The following is a 15,501-nucleotide window of genomic DNA, read 5'->3' on the forward strand; positions in this document are numbered from 1 at the left end:
TTGAGAGAGAGAAAATTGAAATTGAGAGAGAGAAAATTGAAATTGAAAGAGAGAAAATTGAAATTGAGAGAGAGAAAATTGAAATTGAGAGAGAAAAATTGAAATTGAAAGAGAGAAAATTGAAATTGAGAGAGAGAAAATTGAAATTGAAAGAAGAACATTGAAATTGAGAGAGAGAAAATTGAAATTGAAAGAGAGAAAAGTGAAATTGAGAGAGAGAAAATTGAAATTGAAAGAGAAACATTGAAATTGAGAGAGAGAAAATTGAAATCTGAGAGAGAGAAAACCTGGTTGAGACCTGAGAGAAAATTGAAACCTGAGAGAGGAACACCTGGTGAAATTGAGTTAGACCTGAGAAAATTGAAACCTGAGAGAGAGAGAGGAGGGGTTAGAGAGAGATTGGAGGGAGAGAGATTGGAGGGAGAGAGATTGGAAAGTGCGATTGTCTCTGGTTTGCTGTTTCTCTTATTGCTTCATCATTACAATAAAAGACAAACAACATCATGTATTGTGATACATTGTGGATGAAGACATGTACAGAAAGTCACAGATGCAAGAACAACAAGAACACACAAATGTGTAGGTGGATTTCAGCTCCACATTTATCTGGTTACGCACCTGGTTACACACCTGGTTACGCACCTGGTTAGACACCTGGTTAGACACCTGGTTACGCACCTGGTTACACACCTGGTTACGCACCTGGTTAGACACCTGGTTACGCACCTGGTTAGACACCTGGTTAGACACCTGGTTAGGTACATGGTTAGACATCTGGTTACGCACCTGGTTACGCACCTGGTTAGACACCTGGTTACGGACCAGGTTAGACACCTGGTTACGCACCTGGTTAGACACCTGGTTAGACACCTGGTTAGGTACATGGTTAGACACCTGGTTACGCACCTGGTTAGACACCTAGTTTTGCACCTGGTTAGACACCTGGTTAGACAGCTGGTTAGACACCTGGTTACGCACCTGGTTATGCACCTGGTTAGACACCTGGTTAGGCACCTGTACAGATGTAAATAACCAAACAGAATGAGAGGAGGATGCAACTCAATGGATGGTGTTCTAGGTGATGATACACTGACACATGACTGAGGAGAGACTGAAGAATGGACAGAGGGAGAGAGAGAGAGAGAGGAGGATGAGAGAGAGGAAGACGAGAGAGTGAGATACTGCGATACAATGGCATTCCAACTCACACATGTTAACTAAAGTGTATTTTCCCTCTCAAGAGTCCAGAAGGAAAGCAGTTCTGAGTAGAAGAGAACAGAAGAAACCAGTCTTGTAGTTGAAAGAGAAACCAGTCTTGTAGTTGAAAGAGAAACCAGTCTTGTAGTTGAAAGAGAAACCAGTCTTGTAGTTGAAAGAGAAACCAGTCTTGTAGTTGAAAGAGAAACCAGTCTTGTAGTTTATAGAGAAACCAGTCTTATAGTTTAAAGAGAAACCAGTCTTGTAGTTTATAGAGAAACCAGTCTTGTAATTTATAGAGAAACGAGTCTTGTAGTTTATAGAGAAACCAGTCTTGTAGTTTAGAGAGAAACCAGTCTTGTAGTTTATTGAGAAACCAGTCTTGTAGTTTATAGAGAAACCAGTCTTGTAGTTTATAGAGAAACCAGTCTTGTAGTTTATAGAGAAACCAGTCTTGTAGTTTATAGAGAAACCAGTCTTGTAGTTTATAGAGAAACCAGTCTTGTAGTTTATAGAGAAACCAGTCTTGTAGTTTATAGAGAAACCAGTCTTGTAGTTTATAGAGAAACCAGTCTTGTAGTTTATAGAGAAACCAGTCTTGTAGTTTATAGAGAAACCAGTCTTGTAGTTTATAGAGAAACCAGTCTTGTAGTTTATAGAGAAACCAGTCTTGTAGTTTATAGAGAAACCAGTCTTGTAGTTTAGAGAGAAACCAGTCTTGTAGTTTATAGAGAAACCAGTCTTGTAGTTTATAGAGAAACCAGTCTTGTAGTTTATAGAGAAACCAGTCTTGTAGTTTAGAGAGAAACCAGTCTTGTAGTTTATAGAGAAACCAGTCTTGTAGTTTATAGAGAAACCAGTCTTGTAGTTTATAGAGAAACCAGTCTTGTAGTTTAGAGAGAAACCAGTCTTGTAGTTTATAGAGAAACCAGTCTTGTAGTTTAGAGAGAAACCAGTCTTGTAGTTTAGAGAGAAACCAGTCTTGTAGTTTATAGAGAAACCAGTTTTGTAGTTTATAGAGAAACCAGTCTTGTAGTTTATAGAGAAACCAGTCTTGTAGTTTAGAGAGCAACGTTCAGCTCTGAGAGGATTAAAAACAAATCACACTGGATTAACCAGCAACCGCAAGAATATGATACAGTGTGTGTGACACAGACAAAACCAACAATTTCCTGTGAGCCAGAGAGAAAGATAGGTGAAAAGGTGTAGGAGAGAAAGAGAGGGAGGGGAGACATGGGGAGAAAGAGAAAGATAGTGGGAGAGATTGACGGTAAAGAGAGAGAAAAAGAGGGATGAAAAAGAAGTGAGAGAGATGGAGAAGTGGAGAGGGGAGAGAAGGAGGGAGAGATGGAGACGAGAGAGGGAGAGATGCAGAGGAGAGGGAGAGATGGAAATGCGAGAGAGGAGAGAGGGAGAGGGAGAGATGGAGATGGGAGAGAGGAGAGAGGGAGAGGGAGAGATGCTGAGGGGAGAGGGAGAGATGGGAGAGGAGAGTCGAGAGGGAGAGATGGAGAGGGGAGAGAGGAGAAAGGAGGGGTGGCATGGATAGGGGAGAGAGGAGATGGAAAGATGGAGAGAGGAGAGGGAGAGCTGGAGAGAGGACAGGGAGATAGAGAGGGGAGAGAAGCAGAGGGAGAAGGAGAGATAGAGAGATGGAGAGGGAGAGATGGAAAGGGGAGAGAGGAGTGGGAGAGATTGATAGGGGAGAGGGAGAGAGGAAAGAGGGAGACAACTATTGTACTGAATTATACTGCTGTATTGTACTGAACCGAACTGTAATGTACTGAACCATACTGCTGTATTCTACTGAACCATACCACTGTACTGTACTGAACCATACTGCTGTATTCTACTGAACCATACCACGGTACTGAACCATACCACTGTATTCTACTGAACCATACTGCTGTACAGAACTGAACCATACTGCTGTATTCTACTGAACCATACTGCTGTATTGTACTGAACCATACCACTGTACTCTACTGAACCATACCACTGTACTGAACCATACCACTGTATTCTACTGAACCATACTGCTGTATTCTACTGAACCATACTGCTGGACAGAACTGAACCATACTGCTGTATTCTACTGAACCATACTGCTGTATTCTACTGAACCATACTGCTGTATTCTATTGAACCATACTGCTGTATTCTACTGAACCATACTGCTGTATTCTACTGAACCATACTGCTGTATTCTACTGAACCATACTGCTGTATTCTACTGAACCAGACTGCTGTATTCTACTGAACCATACCGCTGTACTGTACTGAACCATACTGCTGTATTCTACTGAACCATACTGCTGTATTCTACTGAACCATACTGCTGTATTCTACTGAACCATACTGCTGTATTGTACTGAACCATACTGCTGTATTCTACTGAACCATACTGCTGTATTGTACTGAACCATACCGCTGTACTGAACCATACCGCTGTACTGTACTGAACCATACTGCTGTATTCTACTGAACCATACTGCTATATTGTACTGAACCATACTGCTGTATTCTACATGTAACCCACATAACCAAGTAGCTCCAAGGCTCCATAATAAACTACCAGACCATCTAGACGAGGCTACACAGTATAATCCATCACTGAGTGGCTGGAAGGGAAAACCATTAGTCTGAAAGTGAACCTGCATGATGTGAGCAGGTCATATGGCTTACCAGTGGACATGGCAGTAAACTACTGTTAGGGGCTATAGAGTCAGTGCATGTGTGGGAGGGTACTGTTCTCTCAGCATTTAGAGACACAGAGATACCTACTAAAAATACACATTCTTGTCTGTACCCAGGAACACACTGAACTCTATATAATGTAGTTAGAGAGAGAGAGAGAGAGAGAGAGAGAGAGAGAGACCTGCTAAAAATACACGTTCTTGTCTGTACCCAGGAACGCACTGAACTCTATATAATGTAGCTAACCTAATAAACAACCTCAATATGAGTGGACGGTCAGACGGTCTGCTAGAGCTCAGCTAGAGACACAGAGCTACTGATGGAATATCATATACTGACTCTGTGAAGATTAATACCATATTGGAGAGAGAGGGAGGGGAGGAGAGAGGGGAGGGGAGGAGAGAGGGGGCAGGGGAGGGGGAGGAGAGAGGGGAGGAGGGAGGGGGAGGGGAGGAGGGGGGGAGGGGAGAGAGGGGGGCATGGAGGGGGGGGGGGGAGGGAGGGGAGAGGGGGAGGAGGGGAGAGAGCAGGGGAGGGGAGAGGGGAGGGGAGAGGGGAGAGACAGGGGAGGGGAGGAGAGAGGGGGGCAAGAGGAGGGGGAGGGGAGAGGGAGAGAGAGAGGGAGGGGAGAGAGAGCAGGGAGAAGGAGGGGAAAGAGAGAGAGGGAGGAGGGGAGAGAGAGCAGGGGAAGGAGAGAGAGAGGGGAGGGGAAGAGAAGAGAGCAGGGGAGGGAGAGAGAGCAGGGGAGAGAGAGCAGGGAGGGGAGGAGAGAGGGGGCATGGAGGGGAGGGGAGGGGAGAGGGGAGAGAGAGCAGGGGAGGGGAGGAGAGAGGGGGCATGGAGGGGAGGGGAGAGAGAGAGAGAGAGAGAGAGAGAGAGAGAGAGAGAGAGAGAGAGAGCGGGAGAGAGGGAGGGGGCATGGAGGGAGGGGAGGGAGAGAGACAGGGGAGGAGAGAGAAAGAGAGAGAGAGAGAGAGAGAGAGAGAGAGAGAGGTGGGCTATAATAATCTGTGACCCTCCATTTCTCAGCACAGCTATGCTCCCAAGGCTTACAGGGTGTCACAGCAACACAAAGGAAGCTGAATAATAATCTGCAGCCCAGAAATACACTCCAACTCTCCTGATTCACTAAGCCTGAACATTTGAATAAGTGATATTATGAGGCCAACTCAGAACACCCAGAGAGATAGTTGTAGCGACGTTCTCTCACTAGTGCTTGTCTGATGAGTACTGGTAGCTAAACAATGCACAATGTCCACATGTTGATGTGGTGCTAGAGATGAATATGAAGGTGAAAAACTGAAATGTTTCTTCCAATTTCAAGTATTTAGTCAGCAGTGAAAATTAGAATTAAATTAGTCAGTGGAGCGCATCTCAATAGTCTAGAGTGGTTTCCTCTCCTTGTCTCCTTTCGTTCATCTCTCCTTCACCTGCACTGATCTGGAAATACTTGCTGACCAATGGGAGGCTGGAAAATAACTGGCTGACTAATGGGGATTCATCTTCTTTACTCATTGAACAAAAGTACAATGGAGTTCTAACTGACAATCCAATAGGATCCTCAGTCATTCCTTGGTTGGCTGATCATTGACAGACCACAGCGTGTGTGTGTGTGTGTGTGTGTGTGTGTGTGTGTGTGTGTGTGTGTGTGTGTGTGTGTGTGTGTGTGTGTGTGTGTGTGTGTGTGTGTGTTGTGTGTGTGTGTGTGTGTGTGTGTGTGTGTGTGTGTGTGTGTGTGTGTGTGTGTGTGTGTGTGTGTGTGTGTGTGTGTGACAGTTTGGGCTCTGTTCAGTAAAGATGTGTGTGGGCTGTGAGACAGTGTTTTGGGCTCTACATTCAGTAAAGGTGAGAGGGGCTGTGAGACAGCGTTTTGGGCTCTAGATTCAGTAAAGGTGAGACAGCGTTTAGGGCTCTACATTCAGTAAAGGTGAGACAGCGTTTAGGGCTCTACATTCAGTAAAGGTGAGACAGCGTTTAGGGCTCTAGATTCAGTAAAGGTGAGAGGGGCTGTGAGACAGTGTTTAGGGCTCTACATTCATGCTACAGCATATGTGTGTGTGTTTCTCTGGAGAGGAAAGGAGGAAAGAGGATGAGGGTAGAGGAGAGTGGGTCATCCTAATCGACTAATTGTTTAGTAGGCTTGAGGGCCAGATTCCACGATCGATTACTCATGCCTGACCATATCAATCAAACCCTGCACGTCAAACACACTGAGACACACACACACACACACACACACACACACACACACACACACACACACACAACACACAACACACATTCAGTGAAAGAGGAAGGCCTGGGATTGAGGACAGCATTAAAACCTCATTAGTGTCTGTGGCTGAATTACCAACGCGCAGCATCACAGCCTTTCAACAGCAGGTCTTCCCTCATTTCTTAGAGAAACACATTGGCCGTATCCAAAATAGCACCCGGACACAGTGCCCTATGTAGGGAAAAGGTTGCGAATTGTGTACGCAATCATTCTTCCACTTGAGTTGCATGCTCCCATTACAGTACATTCTAGCACAGTATCCGTGGCTAGATGTCACATGGCACCCTATTCCCTAAATAGTGCACTACCTTTCGGTCACTATCTGGCTATACGGGAAGTGTCTAAAGGAGATAAATGACTGAGAGTACTGCACTACGTAAGGAGTGTCCCACTACCGAAGGCAGAAACCTCTCCGTCATCGAGATCTCCACAACGTCAAGAGACTACTGACAAACCATCAAAACGGGGAGAAACAGTCAAGGAAATATCAGCAAGGAACTAATATCATCGGAATTGTAAAGTGAACCAGGGAATTTCCAGAATTCCTGAAGCAGCAGCGTGACAGGTCAAAAGGTCGGACCCTTCTGTAACTCTAAGGATTGTGGGATTTGTAGTTTCTCCGTTCTCTAGTGACTCTAGGCTGTAGACTGGGCCTTGTTGTTTTCCTGAGAACATAGAAGAAGTGTGTTATAGAGAACGGGGGAGGGGGGGGTTGTCTGTCTCTCTTTCTGTCTGTATGTCTGTCTGTCTGTGTGTGTTGTCTTACCCTGCGTGGTCTGAGGTCTGAAGCAGGGCCGGAAGGGGAGGGGCTTGGAGATTTCCCCGAGCCAGGAGTGGACAGCTGACTGGTCGGATTCCCGTTCACTAGAGAGAGAGAGAGATCTTGACACTTGGTTATTTTGACACTTGGTTATTGTTGTTACTGTTGTCCCGTTGACAATTTTGATTCTCATTTTTATATTGTAAATATCCTAAATAAGCTTTGGCAATATGTACATTGTTACGTCATGCCAATAAAGCAAATTGAATTGAATTGAGAGAAAGAGAGAGACAACGAGAGAGACAAAGAGAGAGACAACGAGAGAGACAAAGACAGAGACAAAGAGAGAGACAAAGACAGAGACAAAGCGAGAGACAAAGACAGAGACAAAGAGAGAGACAAAGACAGAGAGACAAAGAGAGAGACAAAGAGAGAGACAAAGAGAGAGACAAAGACAGAGACAAAGACAGAGACAAAGAGAGAGACAACGAGAGAGACAAAGACAGAGACAAAGCGAGAGACAAAGACAGAGACAAAGAGAGAGACAAAGACAGAGAGACAAAGAGAGAGACAAAGACAGAGACAAAGAGAGAGACAAAAAGAGAGACAAAGACAGAGACAAAGACAGAGACAAAGCGAGAGACAATGACAGAGACAAAGCGAGAGACAAAGACAGAGACAAAGAGAGAGACAAAGACAGAGACAAAGAGAGAGACAAAGACAGAGAGACAAAGAGAGAGACAAAGACAGAGACAAAGAGAGAGACAAAAAGAGAGACAAAGACAGAGACAAAGACAGAGACAAAGCGAGAGACAATGACAGAGACAAAGCGAGAGACAAAGACAGAGACAAAGAGAGAGACAAAGACAGAGACAAAGAGAGAGACAAAGACAGAGAGACAAAGACAGAGAGACAAAGAGAGAGACAAAGACAGAGACAAAGACAGAGACGAAGAGAGAGAGACAAAGACAGAGACAAAGAGAGAGACAAAGACAGAGACAAAGACAGAGAGACAAAGAGAGAGACAAAGAGAGAGACAAAGACAGAGAGACAAAGACAGAGAGACAAAGAGAGAGACAAAGAGAGAGACAAAGAGAGAGACAAAGACAGAGAGACAAAGAGAGAGACAAAGACAGAGACAAAGACAGAGACGAAGAGAGAGAGACAAAGACAGAGACAAAGAGAGAGACAAAGACAGAGACAAAGACAGAGAGACAAAGAGAGAGACAAAGAGAGAGAGAAAGACAGAGAGACAAAGACAGAGAGACAAAGAGAGAGACAAAGGGAGAGACAAAGAGAGAGACTGAAAGAGACAAAGAGAGAGACAAAGAGAGAGACAAAGAGAGAGACAAAGACAGAGAGACAAAGACAGAGAGACAAAGAGAGAGACAAAGAGAGAGAGACAAAGAGAGAGACAAAGACAGAGAGACAAAGAGAGAGACAAAGAGAGAGACAAAGACAGAGAGACAAAGAGAGACAGAAAGACAAAGAGAGACAAAGAGAGAGACAAAGAGAGACACAAAGACAGAGAGACAAAGACAGAGAGACAAAGAGAGACAGAAAGACAGAGAGACAAAGAGAGACAGAAAGACAGAGAGACAAAGACAGACAGAAAGACAAAGAGAGACAGAAAGACAAAGAGACAAAGAGAGACAGAAAGACAAAGAGACAAAGAGAGACAGAAAGACAAAGAGAGACAAAGAGACAAAGAGACAAAGAGAGACAGAAAGACAAAGAGACAAAGAGAGACAGAAAGACAAAGAGACAAAGAGAGACAGAAAGACAAAGGGAGACAGAAAGACAAAGAGAGACAGAAAGACAAAGAGACAAAGAGAGACAGAAAGACAGAGAGACAAAGAGAGAGACAAAGGGAGAGACAAAGAGAGAGACAAAGACAGAGAGACAAAGAGAGAGACAAAGGGAGAGACAAAGAGAGAGACTGAAAGAGACAAAGAGAGAGACAAAGAGAGAGACAAAGAGAGAGACTGAAAGACAGAGAGACAAAGAGAGAGACAAAGAGAGAGACAAAGAGAGAGACAAAGACAGAGAGACAAAGACAGAGAGACAAAGAGAGAGACAAAGAGAGAGAGAGAAATGCAAAGTAGTTGAACAAGAGAAGGGTGTAAAAGAGAGAGGATGGAGTGAGAGAAGTGGGTAGCAGGAACAAATAGAGAGAAAGAAGAGAGGAGAGAGACAGAAATCAAGTTAGTGGGTGAATTAATAAAGTTTAAAAAAGCAGCAGTATTTTCTCCCCTATTTGTGTTTGTCTCTGAACAACTTACTCCCTCTCCCTTCATATCCACAGAAATGAGATGTGTCTCTCTCTGAACAACTGACTCCCTCTCCCTTCATATCCACAGAAATGAGATGTGTCTCTCTCTGAACAACTTACTCCCTCTCCCTTCATATCCACAGAAATGAGATGTGTTTGTCTCTGAACAACTGACTCCCTCTCCCTTCATATCCACAGAAATGAGATGTGTCTGTCTCTGAACAACTGACTCCCTCTCCCTTCATATCCACAGATATGAGATGTGTCTCTCTCTGAACAACTTACTCCCTCTCCCTTCATATACACAGAAATGAGATGTGTCTCTCTCTGAACAACTGACTCCCTCTCCCTTCATATCCACAGATATGAGATGTGTCTCTCTCTGAACAACTGACTCCCTCTCCCTTCATATCCACAGAGATGAGATGTGTCTCTCTCTGAACAACTTACTCCCTCTCCCTTCATATCCACAGAAATGAGAAGAGGAGGAGGAGAAGAGGTGGTGGACAAGAGGAGGAGGAGAAGAGGTGGTGGACAAGGGGAGGAGGAGAAGAGGTGGTGGACAAGAGGAGGAGGAGAAGAGGTGGTGGACAAGAGGAGGAGGAGAAGAGGAGGAGAAGAGGTGGTGGGCAAGAGTAGGAGGAGAAGAGGTGGTGGACAAGAGGAGGAGGAGAAGAGGTGGTAGACAAGAGGATGAGGAGAAGAGGAGGAGAAGAGGTGGTGGACAAGAGGAGGAGGAGAAGAGGTGGTAGACAAGAGGAAGAGGAGAAGAGTTGGTGGACAAGAAGAGGAGGAGAAGAGGAGGAGAAGAGGTGGTGGACAAGAGGAGGATGAGAAGAGGAGGAGAAGAGGTGGTGGACAAGAGGAGGAGAAGAGGTGGTGGACAAGAGGAGGAGAAGAGGAGGAGAAGAGGTGGTGGACAAGAGGAGGAGGAGAAGAGGAGGAGAAGAGGTGGTGGACAAGAGGAGGAGGAGAAGAGGAGGAGAAGAGGTGGTGGACAAGAGGAGGAGGAGAAGAGGTGGTGGACAAGAGGAGGAGGAGAAGAGGTGGTGGACAAGAGGAGGAGGAGAAGAGGTGGTGGACAAGAGGAGGAGGAGAAGAGGAGGAGAAGAGGTGGTGGACAAGAGGAGGAGGAGAAGAGGTGGTGGACAAGAGGAGGAGGAGAAGAGGAGGAGAAGAGGTGGTGGACAAGAGGAGGAGGAGAAGAGGAGGAGAAGAGGTGGTGGACAAGAGGAGGAGGAGAAGAGGTGGTGGACAAGAGGAGGAGGAGAAGAGGAGGAGAAGAGGTGGTGGACAAGAGGAGGAGGAGAAGAGGAGGAGAAGAGGTGGTGGACAAGAGGAGGAGGAGAAGAGGTGGTGGACAAGAGGAGGAGGAGAAGAGGTGGTGGACAAGAGGAGGAGGAGAAGAGGAGGAGAAGAGGTGGTGGACAAGAGGAGGAGGAGAAGAGGTGGTGGACAAGAGGAGGAGGAGAAGAGGAGGAGAAGAGGTGGTGGACAAGAGGAGGAGGAGAGGAGGAGAAGAGGTGGTGGACAAGAGGAGGAGGAGAGGTGGTGGACAAGAGGAGGAGAAGAGGAGGAGAAGAGGTGGTGGACAAGAGGAGGAGGAGAAGAGGAGGAGAAGAGGTGGTGGACAAAAGGAGGAGGTGGAAGAGAAAGGGAGGAGGAGGAATAGAAACCCACAAAACTGATCCTTCATTCAGTCCAAAAATAAACCCATCTTGTGTCAATACAACTTGTTTTACTAGACCACCTCACACCTACTTGCCTGGTGTCAACGAATAGGAAGTTCACAACGGTGGCGTGATATAACTGGCGCTGTAACAGTATCAGTATCAGAGACAGCCACAGCTCTTTTCAACCTGCTGCCACCACCTTCAAAGCAGAAGATCTGAACACGTTTACCAGACATTGGTTCACGTGATAGAAAAAGCTTTGGAGAAAAAACAACGTTTTGGCAACGTAAAAGAAAGCAGGCGTTTCTTATTGGAAGTTGACACAAATTTCAGCCCGTTTGCCTCGGTTTTATTTAGTGAATACAACCCTGTCCCCAATGGAGGCTGGTGGGAGGAGCTATAGGAGGACGGGCTTATTGGAATGGCAGGAATGGAATAAATGGAACGGAGTTTCTAATATTTTCTGGGATTCCTGAGGAAGCATCCTATAATCTGGAGGGGGCGATCAGAGAGCTCATGCAATCCGTCTCGCAACTTCTTAGAGACTGTAAACAAGGTGGCTTTCCACCGACTGGTTTTTCAATGATGTTAAAGGTAATCATGATGCAACTATGACGGTGATACGAAATGGATTATAATTATCATCATGAATATTAAGGCTATACACACGACATGTTACACACAGAGACACTCAACCATGCAAATAGTTATTATTAACCTGGCCAATTATAGTCTTACTCTTATCCAACACTCTCACTAAATCACATCCAATATCATATACATCAACCTACTCCAATTTACTACACACATAATATCTTGCCTCAATTTTCTCAAATCTGTTAATTAACAGAAATTGAGATCTGAATGTGAAAATAGTCAAGAATGATTCGCAAGGAAGGTGGATCTTTTTGAATATGAAAGTGGAAGAAAAAGACATTTGGCTCATTAAGCTGTATGGTCTAAATCAGAATGATCCACACTCCTTCGAAAATATTTATACCAATGTATTGAACTTACAGGCAACAAATGATCAAATCATTATGGTAGGAGACTATAACACAGTGTTAAGTACCCCAATGGACCGTAAAGGTAATCAATCTACAAACTATCATCACCGTGCCCTTAACTGTGACACCCCGGCCGTCCTACAATCTAAACTTGATGCCCTCAATCTCACACAAATTATCAATGAACCCACCAAGTACAACCCCAAATCCATAAATACGGGCACCCTCATAGATATCATCCTAACCAACTTGCCCTCCAAATACACCTCTGCTGTCTTCAACCAGGGTCTCAGCGATCACTGCCTCATTGCCTGCATCCGTAATGGGTCTGCGATCAAATAACCACCCCTCATCACTGTCAAACGCTCCCTGAAACACTTCAGCGAGCAGGCCTTTCTAATCGACCTGGCCTGGGTATCCTGGAAGGATATTGACCTCATCCCGTCAGTAGAGGATGCCTGGTTATTCTTTAAAAATGCCTTCCTCTCCATCTTAAATAAGCATGCCCAATTCAAAAAAAATTGAACCAGGAACAGATATAGCCCTTGGTTCTCTCCAGACCTGACTGCCCTTGAACAGCACAAAAATATCCTATGGCGTTCTGCATTAGCATCGAACAGCCCCCGTGATATGCAACATTTCAGGGAAGTTAGGAACAAATATACACAGGCAGTTAGGAAAGCTAAGGCCAGCTTTTTCAAACAGAAATGTGCATCCTGAAGCACAAACCATAAAAGTTCACTGTAAACTCCATGGAGAATAAGATCACCTCCTCCCAGCTGCCCACTGCACTGAGGCAAGGAAACACTGTTACCACCGATAAATCCACAATAATTGAGAATTTCAAAAAGGTTTATTCTATGGCTGGCCATGCTTTCCACCTAGCTACTCCTACCCCGGTCAACAGCCCTGCGTCTCCCACAGCAACTCGCCCAAACCTCCCCGACTTCTCCTTCACCCAAATCCAGATAGCTGACGTTCTGAAAGAGCTGCAAAATCTGGACCCCTACAAATCAGCCGAGCTAGACAATCTGGACCCTCTCTTTCTAAAATTATCTGTCGAAATTGTCGCAACCCCTATTTACTATCCTGTTCGCATAAATTGGAAAGCTTCTGCGGTCATCCCACTCTTCGAAGGGGGAGACACTCTAGACCCAAACTGCTACAGACCTATATCTATTCTACCCTGCCTTCCCAAGGTCTTTGAAAGCCAAGTTAACAAACAGATTACCGACCATTTTGAATCTCACCGTACCTTTTCCACTATGCAATCTGGTTTCAGAGCTGGTCATGGGTGCACCTTATCGACGCTCAAGGCCCTAAACGATATCATAACCACCATCGATAAGAGACATTACTGTGCAGCCGTATTCATTGACCTGGCTAAGGCTTTCGACTCTGTCAATCACAACATTCTTATTGGCAGACTCAACAGCCTTGGTTTCTCAAAAGACTGCCTCGCCTGGTTCACCAACTACTTCTCCAATAGAGTTCAGTATGTTAAATCGGAGGGCCTGTTGTCCGGACCTCTGGCAGTCTCTATGGATGTGCCACAGGGTTCAATTCTCGGGCCAACTCTTTTCTCTGTTTTCATAAATGATGTCGCTCTTGCTGCTGGTGATTCTTTGATCCACCTCTAAGCAGACGACACCATTCTGTATACCTCTGGCCCTTCTTTGGACACTGTGTTAACTAACCTCCAGATGAGCTTCAATGCCATACAACTCTCCTTCTGTGGCCTCCAACTGCTCTTAAATGCTAGTAAAACTAAATGCATGCTCTTCAACAGATCGCTGCCCGCACCTGCTCGCCCGTCCAGCATCACTACTCTGGACGGTTCTGACTTAGAATATGTGGACAACTACAAATAACTAGGTGTCTGGTTAGACTGTAAACTCTCCTTCCTGATTCACATTAAACATCTCCAAACCAAGATTACATCTAGAATCACCTTAATATTTCGCAACAAAGCTTCCTTCACTCATGCTGCCAAACATACCCTCGTAAAACTGACCATCCTACCGATCCTCGACTTCGGCGATGTAATTTACAAAATAGCCTCCTACTCAACAAATTGGATGCAGTCTATCACAGTGCCATCCATTTTGTCACCAAAGCCCCATATACTACCCACCACTGCGATCTGTATGCTCTCGTTGGCTGGCCCTCGCTAAATACTCGTCGCCAAACCCACTTGCTCCAGGTCATCTACAAGTCTCTGCTAGGTAAAGCCCCGCCTTATCTCAGCTCACTGGTCACCATAGCAGCACCCACCCGTAGCACGCACTCCAGCAGGTATATCTCACTGGTCATCCCCAAAGCCAATTCTTCCTTTGACCGCCAGTTCTCTGCTTCCAATGACTGGAACGAACTGCAAAAATCTCTGACGCTGGAGACTCTTTCCTCCCTCACTAACTTTAAGCACCAGCTGTCACAGCAGCTCACAGATCACTGCACCTGTACATAGCTCATCTGTAAATAGCCCATCCAATCTACCTCATCCCCATACTCTATTTATTTATTTATCTTGCTCCTTTGCACCCCAGTATCTCTACCTGCACATTCATCTTCTGCACATCCTACCACATCCTACCATTCCAGTGTTTAATTGCTTTATTGTAATTGCATTGCCACGATGACCAATTTATTGCCTTACCTATTTTATCCTACCTCATTTGCACACACACTTTTGCACATGCTGTATATAGACTTTTCTACTGTATTATTGATTGTATGTTTGTTTATTCCATGTGTAACTCTGTGTTGTTGTGTGTGTCGAACTGCTTTGCTTTATCTTGACCAGGTCGCAGTTGCAAATTAGAACTTGTTCAGTAGCACTAGTAGTATCAGTAGTAGAAGCAGCAGTACTAGTAGTAGAAGCAGCAGTACTAGTAGTAGTATCAGTAGTAGAAGCAGCAGTACTAGTAGTAGTAGTAGTAGTAGTAGAAGCAGCAGTACTAGTAGTAGTAGTATCAGTAGTAGAAGCAGCAGTAATAGTAGTAGTAGTAGTAGTGGTATCAGTAGTAGAAACAGCAGTACTAGTAGTAGTATCAGTAGTAGAAGCAGCAGTACTAATAGTAGCAGTACTAGTAGTAGTGGCAGCAGTAGTAGTAGTATCAGTAGTAGTAGTAGCAGAAGTCGTAGTAGCAGTAGTAGTAGCAGCAGTAGTGGTAGTAGTAAATACAGCAGCAGTAGTAGCAGCAGTAATAGTAGTAGCAGCAGTAGTAGTATTAGCAGTAGTAGCGTAGTAAATTGAAGCCAAACTCAAAATGAACTCATCACAACACAGACCTAAGTGAGAAACCAGGATCTAACTAAGACTGCTCTCTCATATTAAAAATATTTTGAGAAAATGTGTCATTTCCTGTCTCGCCGTTTCATGTCCATAACAATCTGTCCAAGAGAGATTACAGGTGGATTCACTTGTCAGTCACAGTGGTCTCCTAGCTACAGTGTACACTGAGCCTCATCAACAACTATGTTAGGTTGCACCAGCACCTCGTTGTTTGACACTGCAATAGAATTAGGAATTAGAATACACATTAATAGGATCTCTATGGACTCTGCACTTGGTTTCTTTCTGCCGCCCTGGTTTCCTGGGTCATGACAGAGAAAACAAG

At 44.9% G+C, this 15,501-nt stretch overlaps 1 protein-coding gene across 3 annotated transcripts in view; it reads right to left on the minus strand.

Annotated features, from left to right (window-relative positions):
* dclk1a (doublecortin-like kinase 1a) overlaps positions 1–15,501 on the minus strand; it is a 221,143-nt gene that overhangs the window by 62,195 nt on the left and 143,447 nt on the right. For 2 of the 3 annotated variants that reach the window (XR_006080692.1, XM_042311413.1), the window contains exon 6: positions 6,936–7,033. Coding sequence is in view for 2 of the 3 variants with exons in the window: in XM_042311413.1 (XP_042167347.1) it covers positions 6,936–7,033 (98 nt within the window). In the remaining variant the exon portion in view is untranslated. Of the gene's footprint in view, positions 1–6,182; positions 6,835–6,935; positions 7,034–15,501 lie in introns of those variants that run through there. The other variant, XM_042311414.1, reaches the window with a different exon arrangement.

Source organism: Oncorhynchus tshawytscha, linkage group LG33 (assembly GCF_018296145.1).
Source record: "Oncorhynchus tshawytscha isolate Ot180627B linkage group LG33, Otsh_v2.0, whole genome shotgun sequence".
In the NCBI taxonomy this organism is placed as follows: Eukaryota; Metazoa; Chordata; class Actinopteri; order Salmoniformes; family Salmonidae; genus Oncorhynchus; species Oncorhynchus tshawytscha.